A 20,620-nucleotide genomic window follows, 5' to 3' on the forward strand; every position below is an offset into this window, starting at 1 on the left:
TCATTAACTGGAGCGACTTTTTAAGGAAAGGCAAAATCCGCTCACTTCTAGACTGGTTTGGTAAACATCAGATTGCTGATAGTGTGATGATGTGACTGTCCAGGGAGGAGCTGCAGTCGGTGCACAGAGAACTGGAGGTGCTGTCGGAGCAATACTCTCAGAAATGTCTGGAGAACGCTCACCTGGCCCAGGCCCTGGAGGCCGAGAGGCAGGCCCTCAGGCAGTGTCAGAGGGAGAACCAAGAGCTGAACGCCCACAACCAGGTTCGAATGCACACACACACACACGTGTACATGCGGGAAAACGTTTCTGTCATCGTGTTGGAACATAACTTTATTCTGTCCGACAGGAGTTAAACAACCGACTGACTACGGAGATCACGCGGATGCGCTCCTGTTTCAGCGGTGAAACTGCGCTGTCACCTCTCACCCAGGGCAAAGATGTGTATGAACTGGAGGTATGTGCAACTACACTATGTGTACACACACACACACAAATTATATGGTCTTAAATCCTATGCGTGTCTTTACCCGTCTTGTAGGTGTTGCTACGAATTAAGGAGTCAGAGATCCAGTATCTTAAACAGGAGATCCACTCGTTGAAAGATGAACTGCAGTCTGCTTTGAGGGTAAGCAAAACCAATCTTTATGTATTGCTTACTTATTGAAGGTACCTTTTTAAATACTGAGAATTAGTGTTGATTTAATTTCAACAGGACAAGAAATATGCCACGGACAAATATAAGGACATCTATACAGAGCTCAGCATTGTCAAAGCAAAGGCTGACTGCGACATCGGCAAACTGAAGGAGAAGCTGCTCATTGCCACAGAAGCTTTAGGCGAGAGGACCGTCGACGGAACGGTCACATCTGGATATGGTAAATAGGAAATGTTCATTTTATTTACACCCCTCTGAATTATCCCCAAATGTCTTAAGTAATAAGAAACTATAATACTATATTAATGGTGTTCCTTCTGTGTTTTTAGATATCATGAAATCGAAAAGTAATCCTGATTTCCTGAAAAAGGAACGATCCTCTAAGCAATTAAGAGGCATAAGGTCAAAGGTAAGTTTCAAATGAAATAAAAACGTTTCCTTCCCCGATCACAGGCATTTTGTACAGTCGGAGTAAAAGCTACCATTTCAGTTTCCTGTGTGACGTTGAAGCTTTTGTCATGCAGACACTGTTAATCGTTGCAGCTCAGCCACCGCGCGCTGTGGAAATGTGCTCCATAGTTGGTTGGTCAGGACGTTTTAACAGAATGTCCTGTAAGTTTGTCATCTTGTCTGTTTTGTCCGTCAGTCTGTCACTGAACAGGTCCAATGGGATAGCTGACACTCCCATTGTGGGGTGATTTCCCCCCTCCCCCCCTGCTCCCACCCCAAGATGTGCTGTAGGTATAGCATGACGTAGAGCGAAGCATGCCCTTACCACCCTTGCATGATCTCCCCCGCCCCACAAAGCTGATTATGGTGTAAAACGGTTCGGTTGATATGACACAAACAGCTGGTTAGCTTAGCTTAGCATGAATACCGGAAACAAGGAAAATGGCTGTGGCTAGGTTAGGTTAAAAAAAATCCCTCTCATTTGTTTTATTGGTAGAAAAGTGTAAAAGGTGCAGGAAGGTGGATTTAGTGAATATCAGTGTTGCTCATCAGTGGATGGATGAACTATCTCAGATCACCATTTCATGGAACATATCTCATATCTCCGAACATTGTTTCGCTCTGTTCATTTTAAAACCCTTTCTGTAATTGTTTTCTTTTGTCTGTGTTTGAGTTTCGGATGTATTTGTGCATTGTGCGCACAAGTACATACTTATTATGCATGAGCACATTCCAGCATAACCCACTTTATCCTGTCGCTGGTCGTCCAGAGCAGAACATTTCTTCTGTTTCGCGGTGTCTGTGTTTTTGTCTTCTCTTCTCTTTGCCCACATTCGTCCTCAATCTTTGAATGACAAATCTGTTTTTCTTTTCCTTTAACAGAGCCTGAAAGAGGGACTAACTGTGCAGGAGCGCATGAAGCTTTTTGAGGCAAAAGATTCCAAAAAGATTTGAACATCAAGAATCTGAAGTTTAGTTTCTCCTTCCTGACCTTGGTTTTTGGTCACATTGCTACAGCCAACAACAGCAGACTCTTACAGGAAAATGGAAAAAGAATCTGTCGAGGTCTAAACCAGGACCTGCTGCTTCAATGCCTCGATAAGTTGTCATATATATATATATTTTTTTTGTTTAATGAAACTTGTTTTACTGAATAATTCCTGTGTATGGTTTCTTCTTTTTTTTTTTTAAATCCATAGATGTATAATCCGTTCAATATGGGGATGTGTCAATTAAGCTGCGAGAGGGATATCAAGCAGCATTTTTATTGATCCTCCAAAATGCCAAAACAGACAGCAATACACATACTATATATATATATATATATATATATATATATATATATATATATATATATATTTCCCAATATGAATTTAAGTATCTGCTGTATTTCATTATTGTTACAGTTTCTATATCTAATAATTGTTTAATGTTGCACCAGTTCCGTTGTACATAACTACTGGATATATGTCAGAGTATGGTTTGCTATTGATTGTTGGGGCATCTGCTGTACTATAACTATGGTTTGATTGATAGTGGAAAACAATGTGATGCTTAACTTGCTCATGTATGAGAGTTTTATAAAAAGGAGTGTCTGTGTGTGAAGGGGAGAACGAGGGGTGGGATTGCACTTATCACGTGACTACTTGAGGAAGCTTTTTTTTTTTTTTTTGTCTCAGATCGGTGTAGTGACTACAAGTCAATTATTGCAGTGCAACCAAACATCCTGACTTCTGTCCAATTTAGTGAACAACCGTGACTTGTTAGTGATACTGGATTTTTTTTATTTTCTTTTAAAACCGTTTAAAATCTGGATTTGTGTTTGCTCACTTTTGACTTTGGTGTGAGAATATCATCTCAGAAGAAGCGGAACTCTTTAGGACATGGCATGCCTGTACAGTATCCTTTAAATTGCAGAATGATCATGTTGCCTCATTTTCCTACTTAATGCTTTAGTGTGGAACTCTTGACACTAATAAGCTTTGCTTTGCGAGTCCTACTGTTTAGGTGTTGAGATTGAAATGTTTTACTGTAAGCGGCAGTCTTGAAGCACTTGGCCCAATCCCTGACCTCTCACTAAAATCTAGTCGTGCCTCAACTGAGTGAAGAATATTAACATCCATGAAACCTGTGCAGCTATGGATACACACTGTATAGTATTCAACCACGCCTTGTATATATATATACGCCACACGGAAGACTTCTGTGTTTTGTTTTAAACTTGTACCTTGCTCACTAGCTCTATATGAAATATATATGAATATTTTTTATTTTCATTTGAATGTATAACGTCAAATAAATGAAGTGTTTGGAATTCTTGTGGTTCATTTTTGTCTTTCCATTTTCTATTGGAGGCTCCTTGACCACAAATGTTACTCGAGCTGAGCAAACTGTATCAGGTGTTGCTTATTGTGTAGAAAGTCATCGCACCAACCAGATGGATGAGCAGAACTTACCTGTAGATGAAAATGAAGATGCAGACAGATTTTCACCACTTGTCAGTGCAGTAGTATTAAGCGACCTGATCAAATAACTACAAAAGGGGTTATTCTGGCGGCTGACTCTCTTTTATTTATTTCACAAATAAATAAAATAATAAAGTTAGAAAAGATTAATTGGAATGTATGTTAGTTAACTGTCATATAAAGACCTAATATACATATGAATATATATATAATGTATTCAGTCATATTTCTGACCAATAATGCAATACTTTTTCAACATGCTATACTATGACTTTTTCAACATGCTATAGTATGACTTTTTCAACATGCTATACTATGACTTTTTTTTCAACATGCTATACTATGACTTTTTTTCAACATGCTATATACTATGACTTTTTATTCAACATGCTATACTAGACTTTTTCAACATGCTATACTATGACTTTTTTTTCAACATGCTATACTATGACTTTTTTTTCAACATGCTATACTATGACCTTTTTTCAACATGCTATATACTATGACCTTTTTTTCAACATGCTATACTATGACTTTTTCAACATGCTATACTATGACTTTTTTTCAACATGCTATACTATGACTTTTTCAACATGCTATACTATGACTTTTTTTCAACATGCTATACTATGACTTTTTTTCAACATGCTATACTCTGACTTTTTTCAACATGCTATACTATGACTTTTTTTTCAACATGCTATACTATGACTTTTTTTTCAACATGCTATACTATGACTTTTTTCAACATGCTATACTATGACTTTTTTCAACATGCTATACTATGACTTTTTTTCAACATGCTATATACCGGTACTATGACTTTTTATTCAACATGCTATACTATGACTTTTTCAACATGCTATACTATGACCTTTTTTCAACATGCTATATACTATGACCTTTTTTTCAACATGCTATACTATGACTTTTTTTCAACATGCTATATACTATGACTTTTTCAACATGCTATACTGTGACTTTTTCAACATGCTATACTATGACTTTTTCAACATGCTATACTATGACTTTTTTTTCAACATGCTATACTATGACTTTTTTTCAACATGCTATATACTATGACTTTTTTCAACATGCTATACTATGACTTTTTTCAACATGCTATACTATGACTTTTTTTCAACATGCTATATACTATGACTTTTTATTCAACATGCTATACTATGACTTTTTCAACATGCTATACTATGACCTTTTTTCAACATGCTATATACTATGACCTTTTTTTCAACATGCTATACTATGACTTTTTTTCAACATGCTATATACTATGACTTTTTCAACATGCTATACTGTGACTTTTTCAACATGCTATACTATGACTTTTTCAACATGCTATACTATGACTTTTTTTTCAACATGCTATACTATGACTTTTTTTCAACATGCTAAATACTATGACTTTTTATTCAACATGCTATACTAGACTTTTTCAACATGCTATACTATGACTTTTTCAACATGCTATACTATGACTTTTTTTTCAACATGCTATACTATGACCTTTTTTCAACATGCTATATACTATGACCTTTTTTTCAACATGCTATACTATGACTTTTTCAACATGCTATACTATGACTTTTTTTTCAACATGCTATACTATGACTTTTTTTCAACATGCTATACTATGACCTTTTTCAACATGCTATACTATGACCTTTTTCAACATGCTATACTATGACTTTTTATTCAACATGCTATACTATGACTTTTTATTCAACATGCTATACTATGACTTTTTTTCAACATGCTATACTATGACCTTTTTCAACATGCTATACTATGACTTTTTCAACATGCTATACTATGACTTTTTCAACATGCTATACTATGACTTTTTTTTCAACATGCTATACTATGACCTTTTTTCAACATGCTATATACTATGACCTTTTTTTCAACATGCTATACTATGACTTTTTCAACATGCTATACTATGACTTTTTTTTCAACATGCTATACTATGACTTTTTTTCAACATGCTATACTATGACTTTTTATTCAACATGCTATACTATGACTTTTTCAACATGCTATACTATGACTTTTTCAACATGCTATACTATGACTTTTTTTCAACATGCTATACTATGACTTTTTATTCAACATGCTATACTATGACTTTTTCAACATGCTATACTATGACTTTTTCAACATGCTATACTATGACTTTTTTTTCAACATGCTATACTATGACTTTTTTTCAACATGCTATACTATGACCTTTTTCAACATGCTATACTATGACCTTTTTCAACATGCTATACTATGACTTTTTATTCAACATGCTATACTATGACTTTTTATTCAACATGCTATACTATGACTTTTTTTCAACATGCTATACTATGACCTTTTTCAACATGCTATACTATGACTTTTTCAACATGCTATACTATGACTTTTTTTCAACATGCTATACTATGACTTTTTTTCAACATGCTATACTATGACTTTTTTTCAACATGCTATACTATGACCTTTTTCAACATGCTATACTATGACTTTTTCAACATGCTATACTATGACTTTTCTTTCAACATGCTATACTATGACTTTTTTTCAACATGTTATATACTATGACTTTTTATTCAACATGCTATACTAGACTTTTTCAACATGCTATACTATGACTTTTTCAACATGCTATACTATGACTTTTTTTTCAACATGCTATACTATGACCTTTTTTCAACATGCTATATACTATGACCTTTTTTTCAACATGCTATACTATGACTTTTTCAACATGCTATACTATGACTTTTTTTTCAACATGCTATACTATGACTTTTTTTCAACATGCTATACTATGACTTTTTCAACATGCTATACTATGACTTTTTTTTCAACATGCTATACTATGACTTTTTTTCAACATGCTATACTATGACCTTTTTCAACATGCTATACTATGACCTTTTTCAACATGCTATACTATGACTTTTTATTCAACATGCTATACTATGACTTTTTATTCAACATGCTATACTATGACTTTTTATTCAACATGCTATACTATGACTTTTTATTCAACATGCTATACTATGACTTTTTTTCCAACATGCTATACTATGACTTTTTCAACATGCTTTACTATGACTTTTTATTCAACATGCTATACTATGACTTTTTTTCCAACATGCTATACTATGACTTTTTCAACATGCTATACTATGACTTTTTATTCAACATGCTATATACTATGACCTTTTTTTCAACATGCTATACTATGACTTTTTCAACATGCTATACTATGACTTTTTTTTCAACATGCTATACTATGACTTTTTTTCAACATGCTATACTATGACTTTTTATTCAACATGCTATACTATGACTTTTTCAACATGCTATACTATGACTTTTTTTTCAACATGCTATACTATGACTTTTTTTCAACATGCTATATACTATGACTTTTTCAACATGCTATACTATGACTTTTTTTTCAACATGCTATACTATGACTTTTTATTCAACATGCTATACTATGACTTTTTTCAACATGCTATACTATGACCTTTTTCAACATGATATAATATGACATTTCTGTACTTTTTTCAACAGGCTATACTATGTTCATACTATATTCATAATCCCACAAATGTCTGATGTTTTTCTTGTAAATGTGCAGCTCTAATCTCACAGAATATCAAAAATATTCCCCCTTCACCTAGCTCTTTAAATACATTTAATGTTTTTAGCAATAGCTCTCATACACTGTAATCGTTAGTTGCAACCCTTCCAACAGCCTTTTCTCATTATTATTAATACCTGTACTATAATTTCCTATTAAATTGATTTGACTCGGTTATTCTTTTTTTAATCATATTTTATTACCATTACAATGTAATTAAGAGCATGCCAATGTAAACGTTACTGAAACATTGCACGGTACACTTTACATTCTGTGAAAATATAATTGTGGGTATGTTGAAATAGTTAGCCAATTAGTTGTGCCAACTCATGTTCTCCACCTCTTCCTCTTTCTTCATTTTCTTTCAAAGCATCGATAAGTCGGACCCAGAAAGTGTCCTGTTCCTGCGGCATCTCGGGCCACAGCAGGTAGGTCTTCTTGTGTACGATCTTGCGTAATCGGGTGTACGGAGACAGACAGTGTTCAGGTATCTCCTCCAGGAACACTAGTAGCAGGACATCACTGCCATCGCATAAAAGCCTCAGACTGGCCAGCTGAAACTCCACGGAGCACCACTCACTTCGCAGGAAGTGACGTGTCACCACACAGATGGTGTGGCGAGAGCCATAAATGGCCGCCTCAATGTTTTCCAGGACAGCAGCGCCGGGGCGGAAGTCCCTGTGGTGGAGGCACAGCCTGAGCCCTGGTGCACCGGCAGCAGCAGGCCTCTCTAGATTGGGCACCAGCTGTCCCATCACCCAGGCCTCATCTTCAGAGCAGTAGGAGATGAACGCGTCGTACTGGAATTTGGCCCCTGCCGCCCGCCTACGTCCACGTAGTTGTGCCCTGAGGATGAGCAGCAGGTAGTGCAGAGTGGGGCCCTGTGTGTGCCAGACCAGACAGACTGATACAAACAACATGTCCACCACAAAGGAGGCGATGAAGAGTGCAAAGGAAACCCGGTCATAGGAGCAGGCTTTATTGTCAAACTGCCACAGGTAGGGAGCTCTGCGGTCATTGTCACACTGCAGGCTGTACAGGTAGGACACCTAGAGGGAATTGAAGAGTTGGTTTATAACATATATTAATAGACCTTTATACATACATGGTCCCAAAATGTAGCTAAGTTTGTGCTCAGTATTATATATTACTGCATTTATTGAATGCTTGGATTACTACTGAGTGGCGTTATAGCTGTTTATGTGCTACTACTGCTTCTTCCAATGTTTCTGGCTGGTGTTTACCATTATAAAAAGGCCTGCTGAGAATGCCAGCTTTGTGATTGCTGTCTTTATTAACTACATCATTGATTTGCCATTGAGTATGATCAACAGTGGAGAAAAAATGAGCACCACGGGGAACAGAACTCCAGATATTTTCATCAGTCCAGTCAGCCCGTTTAATGGCTTGCAACCATAAATGTCTGTGTTTTGATTCAATAGGCGTATTCAAAAGTTGTATGTCTATGTCTAAGTCTATGAAAATGAAAATAATAATATTTTTCATTCCTATTCTGACATCCTATGACAAAAAGAATCATTTTTCTGCCACCATGCCCCCCCCTCCCATCCCACATAATTGGTCCATGCACAGTGTCTGCAGCGTCTATTACCTGTGTCTCAGTGTTCTGGATGGCCCAGTTCTTGAACCAAGCGTTATCACAGGTACAACTAAGTGGGTTTTCCGTAATGTCCAAAACACGCAATCTGGAAACACACATGCATTTTATAAAATTCCAATTCACACCAATTATGTATCTACTGTATGTGCTGGTACAGATAAAGTCGACACTAAATTCCATTTTTTTGCTTATTCATATGCATGGTTAACCCCCTTACTGTAAGTTTTTGAGTGCTATGTTTGTGATGCAGATGTGTCCGTTATTGGACATGTGAAAAAATTAAAATGTGGTAGTAATGTATTTAAGATATTTAATGTATAAATATAAGTAATTTTCTCCCAATATTAAACTATTCCTTTAAGTGCTGTGCATTTAAGTACCTTGGCAGAGCATCCAGCAGCTTTTTGTCCACCGTGTGCAGGTGGTTTGACTGGACCTTAAGAATCTGCAGTGTATTATCTGCAGGCATCAGGTTAGCAGGCAGAGCATCGAGGTCGGCCCTGAAAAGGGTCAGCTTCGTCAGATTTTTCAGGGGGGACAACACTGTGCTAAGGTTGGTCGTTTTCAATACCACTCCGGCTATGTACAGGTATTTCAAATTGACCAGAGGAACGAAGGCGTCAGGATGGAAGTCGAGCAGGATGCTGTGCCCGATGGCGACTGAGGTAAGTCGACGTTGACTTTGGAAGAAATGTGGTCCGATGATACCGATGCCTTGACCTCCGGGCCCCTGGTAGTTCATCTCCAGATACTCCGAATTGGACAAAGAAGAACGACAGATAAAAAAAAGACATACAGACAGTGCATTACATTTACATTTAGGGCATTTAGCAGACACTGCATCACTTTTCTTAATATTTGACTGTAAAAAAAAAATGTCATACCTCAAGAGAAGTAAGGTTGATGAACGGAGCTTCATAAGATTTAAAATGGAGGCGGTTATTGTACAGAACAAACGTCCTCAAATTGATCAGGCCAGACAGAATATATGGTGTCAGCCTCTTGATCCTATTCCCACTTAAATCCAGGTATCTAACGGAGAGATGGATGTGTTCAAAACCAACACTGAAAGTTGAGTAAAGCTGAATGCATATGCAGAGATTATTACGTACATGAGCCTGGTCAGGTCTTGGAAGGTGCCGACTTCGATGAAATCTATGATGTTCAAGCTGAGGTTGAGCTTCGTGAGCCTCCGCAGGTTACTAAAGGGCTTCTTGGTGATGTATTTCAGGAGGTTGAACTGCAGGTAGAGCTGCTCCAGTTGAGCAAGGGAGCTGAATACCTTTGTGGTCAACTCGGTGATTTCATTTTTGAGGAGAGAAAGGCGGGTCAGTTTCTTCAGAGGGACGAACCAGTCGGGGTCAATGTCACGAATTTTGCTCCGGTCGAAGCTTAAGAACGTGAGGTGGGTGAGGTCTTCGAAGGCGTCCCTCTGAATGACGAGCTTGTTTTGATTCAGCTGCAGCGTTTTCAGGCCTCGGTAACCGTCAAACGTCGTACGAGATATTTGCTTCAACCCGCAGTTGATGAGATAAAGTCTGCTCGTGTTGCCCCGACCCAGCGACAGCTGAGTAACATCCCCAAGGTTTGCATCCACAAGCACCACCGTGGGTGGGGTGTCACAGTCCAACAGGGTGGAGTTAGTCTGAGGCAACTTGGATCCTTTCAAGTCAACCTGTATCAAATTAAATGTGCATCATATTTATGACATATTAAAAAGCATTTTGCATATAACAAGTGTACGTACCTCTACTTTCTGAAGCTGGTCCATTCCCTTTAGCAATCCGCAGATAGTCAATGGAGATTTCTCCACGAACAGAGAAAACGCCACCTGAGAGAGATTCTTCTTCGTCTCCGGCGAGAGTCCCACCAGCACGTCTGCTTTAAGGCCCTGACACATCAGACTCTTCAGCCTGTGGTTGGAGGCAAAAACATCAGCCTGCAGCTCCAGCTTTGAGTTGTTGGACAGCCTGATGTACTCGAGGGCTGGGAAACAGCTCACGTTCAAACTCTGGAGGTCGTTCGCGAAAAGATCGAGCCGCAAAAGAGTGGAGGATCCGCCAGAGTCCCCACAACCGAAAGCCTTGAGCGCGTTCAGGGACAGATCGACTTCTTGAATGGCCGGGAGCGAGTTCAAGAAACCTGCGGAGATTGTTGCCAGTGCGTTGTGGGTCAGAAGCAGGGTTTGTAGCCTTGCCAGCCCATCAAAAGCATGGGAGTGGATGTGTGAGATGTTGTTGCAGGTGAGGTTGAGCCACTCCAGGAAACCCAGGCCTGTGAATTCTCCTCCTTTCAGAGAGACCAGCTGGTTCTGGCTCAGGTCCAGGCGTTTGAGCCTGAGGAACTTACTGAATGACCCAGGCGGGACGATTCCGATCTTGTTCCTGGACAGGTTGATCGTTGTCAAGTTATCTGGGATCGTTCTAACAACATCGGAGAGGTTAGCGATGTTCTGGTTGAAGCACCACATGACGTCTGTCATGGGGAAGTTCGATGAGCAGCCTTTGAAGCCGAAACCACAACAGGCCGAGGCGTTGAGCAGAAACAGGAACAGGACAGGTCGCACCATCTTTACTTGACAGCTCCTTTTGCACAGATCAAACAGAAGTCACACCAGAGAAATCAAAAATACGTTGATGTGGAAAAGCAAATGCATCACGGGGAAGTTCACATATGATCAAGCAGCACAGAGGTTTTTATTGAGGATTTTTTCTTTTCTTTTGTTTAAATAAACAAATATTTGCTATTCCAGTCTGATGATTCCATGTGATGCTTTTACCATGTCTTAATACTACACTTAATACTATACGTATAGATATTGATATAGATATAAATATATATATATATATATATATATATATATATATATATATATATATATATATATATATATATATATATATATATATATATATATACATAAATACATGGTGAAGCGAAGCAATGAACTGAAATACCAACGTATAAAAATGAGGAAACAGATTTAGGTGATTATTGTAAAACTATAAAACATAATGAAATCTTTAATAAATACAGTCAATTTAAATTGATTATGAGTGGAAGTAATCAATTACCATTCTTTTTTTTTTGACAAATCATTGTTTTTGTGTGTAATTGCAAGTTCGTAAGTTTGTAAGACTTTTTCCTTTTAATGAAAAATGTATTTCAATCCTACATTTAACTACATAACTACAATCCTACATTTTAAATAACATCCACTGTACCTGAATACTGCATCAATCATGACTTAACCATATGAAGAGCCAGACTTGCAGTAAATGATCACTCAAACAAAGAAGATCTGGCCTTGCTTTGTAAACTTTGTCATTTTGGTCTTTTATATGACATTTGACAATAATAAATTAATGTACAAATTCTACAAACGGTGGCTTGATGGCCATGTACAGAGCTAAATGTAACACCTATGTTCTTCTTTTGCTTTTTACAGAGCTTCCCCTTACTTACAGTACTGTCTTCCATCTCATTACTATGCATCAAATCCAAATATTTAAATTCATTTAATTTAATTTATTCTAAATTTAAGTAACAATTATCATATATTAAAACGTACCCTTTAATGATCCTCTTATGCTGCTCTTATTTCTGCAACTTGACTTCCTATTTTAAATGACATCATTTATCTATCTGTCTGGGTTAATCATTATCTTAGAGGAAGGAAGTTGTCTCCGGCTCTCGAACAATTTAAATCCATTCTCCACACGAGGGAGCCATCTACTTTCAGTGAGTTAGACATGAATACATGTCTAAAACGTCTCAATTGGGATTTAGTCAGAGTTAGGGTTATTAGATTTGTTTCTTTTTTTCTTTAGGGAGACTCACCTTTAAGAGCCCAGGTGATACTAAACTGTTCTGCTGCAACCGTAATTCTGGGTGAATATTGCAAAAAAAAAAAAAATCTCATTTTTTTTACAGCCCTACCTGAATGTTACATTTTCTGTTTAAACATGAATTTACATGTTTTATTTTCTTTTTCTATTTTAAATACATTTGCTGTACCAGTGATGATTCCATGTGATGCTTTAAACATGTCGTATTGTGCATTATAACTTAAATTAAAATGATTGCTTGAATAACTGCTTTGCTTTTTAATGTGAGTTGAGTTAAACCACAATAACTCGAGACATTAAGTCAAAACCAAATGTTAAATTGGAAACGAGTTAAAAAGATCAGGCAGGCATTTTGACCCCACCGGTCTGAACATCCACTGTGGGCTCTCCTGGTCATGGCAGCTGACCTTTGCCGCTGTGTCTCGAGTGTGAGGGCGGTGAAGGGGCCAGCGGACGTGGGGCAGACCAGAACTCGGTGCCCGTCCTGGGGGCGACAGGTAGTCCGCCGTTTAGTCTACGTGGAGTTCAGTCCCGGGGCCCCTGACCTTTGCGGAGGGCCCCTTGATCCACGAGCAGAGGCACAGGTGACCCCGCTGATGGCGATTTAGCTTTAGGAGCTGCTTCACCTTTAGCACATCCACCCCACCGTGTCAGGACCGATAGAGGAGAGTCAGGTGGCGCTGCCACTACGACTCGGTGAAATTTAAATGATAGCGATGATGGCATTGAGCCTCGTGGCCCTTCCCAACAGGCCCGAACAGCGAGCCGAGGAATTGATTCTCAAATAATATGTTTTTTTCCCTTAAACAAAATGCTCATTTCCTATTTTACATATCGATGTTCATAAAAAATAAGGAAACTCTTTGTTTGTTTGTTCATTTTTACACAGTTTATTCAAAGAAATACAGTGTGTATAATACAATTTCTTGTCATCAAGTGAAATGATGCAGTCCAACATGACATCATCCATATAAAAACCATTTACCCTTTAAAACATTTGACTTTATTGTAATTACAAATATTTACAAATCCATTCAAAGGATTGTCTCTCAACATGATGTTAATTGGACTTAATTGTTCAAACGATCCTGATGGAATTCACCGTTTAAGTGCCGATGTTACATTTTAAGATCATTTTTTTAGGAGAATCTTATTGTAACAATGAATGTCCATAGTGCATTTGTAAGACTTTTTTGTTGTTGTCATTCATTCCCTGTTTGTCTTATAAGGTGCAATATGTTTGAGGATTTTGTGAAATGAAACTGAGGGTAAGAGTGACGGTCCTCCTTCGGCCAGTGAAAATCAAAGGCATGCCAGTAATAATGAAGACAACTGTTTGGAGTCCGTTATATTACAGTCAGCAGAATAGACGTTTAATTGTCGGCAGCCGTCAAAGGGCTCGGAGGACACTGGGCTTCTAGTCGCTGTATGGACGGGGGTCTCTTTGGGGTTTTGGCGGAGGAGGGAATGTCACTGAACACCACTGAGCGGCCGTCGGGGCAGAGCAGGACGCTGGAGTCCGCCTCACACTTGGTGGTTCTGCTCTGCCACAAGGCCTCGGCAGAGCTGGGCCTCATGCCGAGACCACCGGTAGAGAGCACCTCTGTGTTCACCATCGACGCCTGACTCATCTTGATCAGCATGTCTAAAGACTGCTTGCGACTCTCCAGCGAAGCCTTCATAGCCCTCCTCTCACTCTCGATCTCGTCTTCCTCCTTTTTCTCCTCCGGCTCCTCATCCTCCTCCTCCGTCTCCGTCGTGTTGCCTTTAAGGCTGCTGTCCTCTCTGGCGCCGCGCTCGCCGACCGAATCCGTCGGGTCCCTCTTGACTGACAGGTCGAGGGGCCCGTCGCTCTGACGAGCCGTCCTCTCCAGCGCCTGGTGGATGTGGGAGAGCTCGCTGCGGATTTTGCCCAGGTGTTCCCAGAGGTGGCGCTGGGCGGGGAGGTCTTCCTTCTCCAGGTGGGAGATCTTGCGTTCGGCCTCCTGGTACTCCTGCAAGGCCTTTGAGAGGTCGCTGAGGAGAGCAGCCACCGACTCCGAAGCTCCCTCCCCCGTTGTCCGGGCAGCAGTCGGGTCCTGGCTGTTGGGTCCCCCACAGGCGGAAAGAGAGGATGTTTCACTGTTGGGACTGGTGAGAGGCTCGTTGTACCACAGTTCAGTGGGCCGGATGGGAAGCTGAGCATCCTGTAAACTGAGGATAGGAGAAAAGAATGGCTTTGTTATTTGTAATATAATATTTGAGACTACAGTATAAGAAAAGGGAAGATCATTCACAATCATTTCAACAAAATAACAACACAAAAGAAATCTTTACCTTCCGTGGAAGAGAAGTTTGTCCGCTGCTATATTAAGAGTTGATGCAGTCTGGATGTTCTTCAAAAGGTCCAAACTCAAGCCCCCCATGGACGGCTTCTTCTCCACAGGCGCCTCATGGTTCCCCATCGGGGCCCCCGTTCTCTTGAGGCCCCAGTTTGCTTTGCTTTCCTTGGCCGCAGCATGCAGTTTATCCCCCAACCTGTAGCCCTGTTCGGGGGAGTCTCTCTGAGGCGACCCCCAGCCAGCAGGGGAGACGGCGGCGGTCCCCGGACGCAAGGCAGGCACTTTCCACAGGTTGACTTTGGGCTGGAAGCCGGACAAGGGATTCACTTCTAGACCGTTTGTGGACGACTTGAGGGCTTTGCTGGTGTCGCTCTGACTGGAGGCCGGTCCGAACGCGTGCTCACACAGGAAGGGGTAGTAGAGGCGAGGGGGGATGAGAGCTCGGTCCGCGTGGGCGCTGGAGGCTGGGTGCATCAGCTGAGCGGCGGACGCCAGGAAGGGAAGCTGCGTGAGCTGGGCGTGGGCCTGCGCGGTGACACCCGTGGGAATAGCGGAGTTCATGTAGGAGAAGAGGCTGGGGCTGATGGGGTAGCCCACCCCGAGCACTGACAGGTTGAGTCCAGTTGGATCGTGGTAATCCACCAGGTTCGGCGGAGGAGGGTAACAGGGGATCGAACTGCTCACTCGGGGCTGAGCTCCTTCCGCTTTGGCCTTCGTGTGGCTGGACGCCAACAGCCGCCACTGCTCCGACAGCAGACTCGGAGCCGTCAGATAGGTCTTGGATAGCTTGTAGTGTTTCAGCTGGGCCTCCACCTCTACCGAGCGTGCTCGTAAAAGCTGATCTTCCAGGGAAAGCATGTCGGCCATCAGAAGCTCTGACTCTGGCTGTTTGATTTTCCTGCTCGTACACTCTGCGGACTCTCCTCTGTCGCGATCACCGGAGCTCTCCTTCGTCAGCCCCGTGACCTCCAGACCCTCTCCTCGTCCTACGTCTTCTTCATCTTCTGGTCCCTGGCTTTCCTTGTCCTCACCTTCCTCCTCATCGGGCCTCCGTCGCTGTTGTCCCTCCTCAGTTTGTGTCACCTGCTCCAGCCCGTCTTTCCCGGTAGCTTGTGCCTGCTGAAAGGGTCTTAGGTGCTCTGGGTGCAGGATGTTGCCTTTTTTATACGGCCAGTCTGACTCTATGAGCAGAGAAAGGGAGTTCTTGCACAGGCTGTACTTCATGTGGTTGTACAGGTGGGACTTCTCCATGCAGGTGAAGGGACACTGGAAGCATTTGTAGTTGTAGGGTTTGCCCCACGGCCGGGGGATGTAGTGAGGCTTCTTAGGCTTGCGCTCCTTGTGTTTGCTGGCAGACGTCACTTTACAAGCATCGTCCTTCGACATGATGAAGTCTTGGTATTTTTTTAAAGATTGTATGATGTTATTAAACTGATGATTCAAGATAGAGCTGTAGAGTTTATATCGTCTGTGTCATTTCATTGGGGTTTCCCTCTGTGTGGTAAGGTAGACGAAAAGAGCATTTCTTGAACCTGTGAACACACAAAACAGTTTTGTATGAATAAGAGTGATATTTTTTGAACAGATCAGAAACAACAAAATGACAGATTTATTATACTTATTCTGGGAAAAATAGAAGACAGCTTGCAGAATTGCAGCTCTGTAAGAAATATAAATATCTGCGATAGAGTCATGTGTGCACTGAAGGGTGGGATAATATCATTATGCACATATGTGTATTAGCAGAGCACATTTGTTGTCTGCCTAAGCGGAGGGTTGCCACTAACCTAACTGCAGGGAGGCCCACGCTGCTCTGTTCTCACTGTACCTGCCACTACTCATTAGTTCCAGTGCAGCACCGGGCGCTAGCAGGGTCCTGGGCTGGGGGGCAAATGGGGGCCGTCACAGGGGACCGTGCACCTGTGCAGGGGGCCCTTTGCAAACCGCTAACAGGCCTTCTTGCGCTCAGGGCCGGACCCTCGGCGGCCGGCCACAGGCGCAGTGCGGCCCAGGCTGAGGGCTGCAGGTATGGAAGGGAGAGGAGTCGGGGGTTTGAGGCCTGGTTCCTAATGAGAGCCTGGCGTCATGCCTATAGGGCGTCATTAGTGCCAGGACTGGGATCTGGGTCAGGACATGGTGCTCAAGTTCAACTGCTGTCCTGAACTCTGTCTCATCTTACTTCCTCTGGATTAAGAGTTGTAGCATACTTTATTAATCAATAAGAAATAATAGCATGTATGGGAGATTTTAATTATATGGTGTAAACAACAGGGATTTTACAAAGCTAGAATAATTGTAATGGCCAATTATTTGTAACCCCATGAGAGAAGGTAAAACTTAACAGCACCAATAAAATGATTGATTGATATTTTAATTAATTTAGAATCTTTAACACAATTTTATTTCGTCTTTTACTTTGATTCTGTCCCTTCTCTCACTCTGTGTTTTATCATTTTATTTCTATGCCTCTTAATCATCCATTGGCATTAGTTTAATTCATCTCTCTTCTCTAATCCCCTGAGATAAATTCACCCGACAATAAATGTTTTTTTTCATCTGTTAAATTTCAGAAACTTTGTGATGTTTTTAGACTTTAAGCCAGGCCGTCGGGTGAACCCTGCGGTGTGAAAGGAGATGTGAAGAGGAGTGCGCTCCTCAAGTTAAAAAAAAACACTTTTCACACGCTTTGAGGCTTTTTATTTTGTCTTTTCACCCCCAGGACGATCAAAGATGAAAGTCTGTGTGATGTTCAGGGTCCAAGCTGAAGTAAAGATAAACTCCACCAACCAATCTTTTTCTGTCTTACACAGACGGCTCATGACAAAGTTTTGATGTAAAGACCGGTGAAGCAGACACAGGTGATGAATGGCCGGTTACATTGAGAGACAGCAGACAACCTCGTTTATAAAAACCCGCAGCACGAAGGCGGATGATGAAAGACACAGTGAGTCTAACACAGGATGGCAGGCTGTTGCCAACTGCCCTCCCAATTGGACCCTAAGAATTAGCCAGTTCTGTGGCTGACCATTTGATTGGCTCACTTGTCCGCCCCGGGGCTCTGACCTGAGCTTTGAGCTCATAATGGAACATAACAGCTGCTGCTACGATCCAATCAATAAAAATCATTTTTACAGCAGTTTTTTTTCCTCTTCTGGCCACTGCTATCCACTCGCCTCGCCACTGACTGTGCACTTTGGCCCCCCGCTGCCCCATATCCAAACCCTGCGGTCTTGTTTTAAGCTTTTAGGGCTGATGATCAAACATGCCTAACCGCTTGAACATCTATTGTTCCAATTAAGGAGGTTCACCACACTAAAAGCTTTGACAAGTGACATGCAACAGCAACCACACCGCTGTGAGACGGGCTGTTAATGTACAGCAAAATACACAGATTGTTTTAAAGGCATTTATAAGTTGATATTTTACCTTCAGATGGTTGTCAGGAGGATGAGCTGGTTGTCTGGAAAAGAAAGAGGTTGCAAATGAGTTGTCATGTCATCTTAATTCCTGCTTCATTTTCAAAAAAATTAACTCAATTTAACTTAAAAACTCAAACTTAAAAAAATCTCTAAACAAAATAAACACATTGTATTAGACACGTTTAATACTGACTTTAAATTTGACAAGTATATCAGATGATGCTCCAGTTGACAGATTAATACACAATTTTGGATTCATGGTTACCAGACATGCCTTAGAATCATATTTAAACGACGTGTAAGATTTGTGGCAACACAGTGTATAATTTAATATACAGTGTATAAATAGTGTGTGTGGAAATTAAAAACAATTTATTTTTATAAAATGTTGTGACCACGTCTTAGAAATGAACAATTTAATTATAGTCAAACTATATTATTAATATTTTTCTTTGATAAATATAATTCCTATTTATCCTTTTATTTTTCAAAAACTACAAAATAAAATACAGCTTGAATTGAAACACCAAAAGCATTTTTCTTACTGCGTCCAAAAAGCACAACGTTCACTAGGCCTCTCCTTAAGTTCATTCTTTTAAAATAAACACCGCTTAATGTTAACAAACTAACCTGCGTGGATGCCAGTTGACTGCAGCAGAAACGTATTCATCCGCGGAGCGTCCCGGTGTGGCTGGCCGTCACTCTGCAGCGGCACTGAGAGGGCAGCGCGTCCCGCTCAAATAGGAGCGCAGGAGCGACTCTGGAGATATATATTGACTGGGAGCATTGCCCGCAGGCACTACAATACAGCAGCCCACCCCCTCCCCCTAACTCCCCCCTCTCTCCCCCCTGAGTTGTCAAACTAGGTCTCTCTACCTTGCAGCCAGGATGCAATATAACAACTTACACAATATTGGCAAAGGTTCGGTGGTTGATGGTTTCTCTGTAAAACGGAGAGGACATTTGTTTGGGCGGATTGCTTTATTATAAAGGTCATTTTTACAAAAAAAAGTAGTTCCATGTATGTTTTTATTGTTTTAAACCCGTTTTACACTGAAAACTGAAACAATTAAGTGTTTACTTTGTCACGGTCTATGTATTTATCCGATTATTTGCAGCATCCAGGGACAGAAGAAACTGATTGTTGTTGAAGTCTGGCGTTTATTTTTAATCCTTGAGAAAGACGTTTTTATATATATATATATATATATATATATATATATATATATATATATATATATATATATATATATATATAAAAAAACACTTATAATAATAATAATAATATGTCAATACCTGAAAATCATGTAGTAAAACTACTTCTTTTTTCTAGTAAACCAATTTCTTAATTCTTAATTTTCTTAATAATTTCTTGTTTTCAATTAATGTAAGGAAAATATTTCATGATGAAAATTATATCAATATCAGAAAAAGCTCATTACAGGATGATTTCCAGCAGAGAAAACATAACTGTCATCATCTGAACTAGACCTCTGGACAAAATAAAAAGACTAATGTAATCTATTCATATGAGAGAGCATCTCGTTTCTCATGCTCTGAAATATGCGGTTATGCATTTGAATGGACTGCTGCCCCCTAGTTTTACCATCCTTTATTAGACACCAATCTTTGTAATATGCAATGAGTATGAATGTGTTCGGGGTTGCTCGGGGTTCTTTCCACTTCACTTCACCTGCATCACCAACAACATGTAGGCAGCTGGGTGTTGGAGGGCGTCGTGCATTTGGAGCAGCCTCCCTCAGAAGGAGGTGATTAGTGCAGTGGTACGGGGTGGGTTACCGACATCAGCTGTGAGGTCACATCCACAGGCGATGACTGACATGTGTCAGACAGGTCGGAATCATCAACTCTGACTCTTTAGCACTTTACCTGCCATTCTTATCCATCCCTTTGTCATCTCCCACCCCCGCCGTCTTTCTTCTCTCTTACACGTCTTCTAGATCGAACGCCATCTCCACTCCCTCTCCTCCTTTCCCGACCCATCTGCTCTCTGAGCCCCATGGCGGGCTTTGGGTCGACTGCAGGTTCCTTTTCCTTTCCCTCCTCTTGCAAAGCGTGCATGCGAGCCCCCTTTGAGAAATGTCAGCGTCCGTGTGCTGGGAAAGTCGGGGGCCCTTCACGAGCCATCAGACCCACTGTCACACGGAGGCGGC

General features: G+C 40.7%; 3 protein-coding genes across 9 annotated transcripts in view; 1 reads left to right on the top strand and 2 right to left on the bottom strand.

Annotated features, from left to right (window-relative positions):
* LOC311032720 (myosin phosphatase Rho interacting protein) overlaps positions 1-3,422 on the top strand; it is a 43,814-nt gene extending 40,392 nt beyond the window's left edge. For 6 of the 7 annotated variants that reach the window (XM_084039704.1, XM_084039705.1, XM_084039707.1 and 3 more), the window contains 6 exons: positions 104-263; positions 350-457; positions 542-628; positions 716-878; positions 988-1,067; positions 1,991-3,422. In XM_084039704.1, coding sequence (XP_083895830.1) covers positions 104-263; positions 350-457; positions 542-628; positions 716-878; positions 988-1,067; positions 1,991-2,062 — 670 coding nt within the window. In that variant the 3' untranslated portion in view covers positions 2,063-3,422. Of the gene's footprint in view, positions 1-103; positions 264-349; positions 458-541; positions 629-715; positions 879-987; positions 1,068-1,304; positions 1,396-1,990 lie in introns of all 7 variants that reach the window. The other variant, XR_014599208.1, reaches the window with a different exon arrangement.
* A 4,073-nt stretch (positions 3,423-7,495) lies between these two features.
* LOC311033031 (uncharacterized protein) lies at positions 7,496-12,454 on the bottom strand. Its single transcript, XM_084040188.1, has 7 exons — positions 12,430-12,454; positions 10,606-11,443; positions 9,971-10,533; positions 9,743-9,890; positions 9,239-9,609; positions 8,850-8,943; positions 7,496-8,286 (listed from the first exon to the last, which is right to left on the bottom strand). The coding sequence occupies exons 2-7, from the start codon at positions 11,425-11,427 to the stop codon at positions 7,543-7,545; spliced, it is 2,742 nt and encodes a 913-aa protein (XP_083896314.1). The 5' UTR covers positions 11,428-11,443; positions 12,430-12,454; the 3' UTR covers positions 7,496-7,542.
* A 1,225-nt stretch (positions 12,455-13,679) lies between these two features.
* On the bottom strand, positions 13,680-19,182 carry prr35 (proline rich 35). The gene is made up of 4 exons (XM_084040172.1): positions 19,077-19,182; positions 18,454-18,487; positions 15,023-16,559; positions 13,680-14,899 (listed from the first exon to the last, which is right to left on the bottom strand). Exons 3-4 carry the CDS (start codon positions 16,411-16,413, stop codon positions 14,080-14,082), a joined length of 2,211 nt encoding a protein of 736 aa, XP_083896298.1. The 5' UTR covers positions 16,414-16,559; positions 18,454-18,487; positions 19,077-19,182; the 3' UTR covers positions 13,680-14,079.
* Between the last annotated feature and the right edge of the window lie 1,438 nt (positions 19,183-20,620).

Source organism: Eutrigla gurnardus (genome assembly GCF_963514095.1).
Source record: "Eutrigla gurnardus genome assembly, chromosome: 22".
Taxonomy (NCBI): Eukaryota; Metazoa; Chordata; class Actinopteri; order Perciformes; family Triglidae; genus Eutrigla; species Eutrigla gurnardus.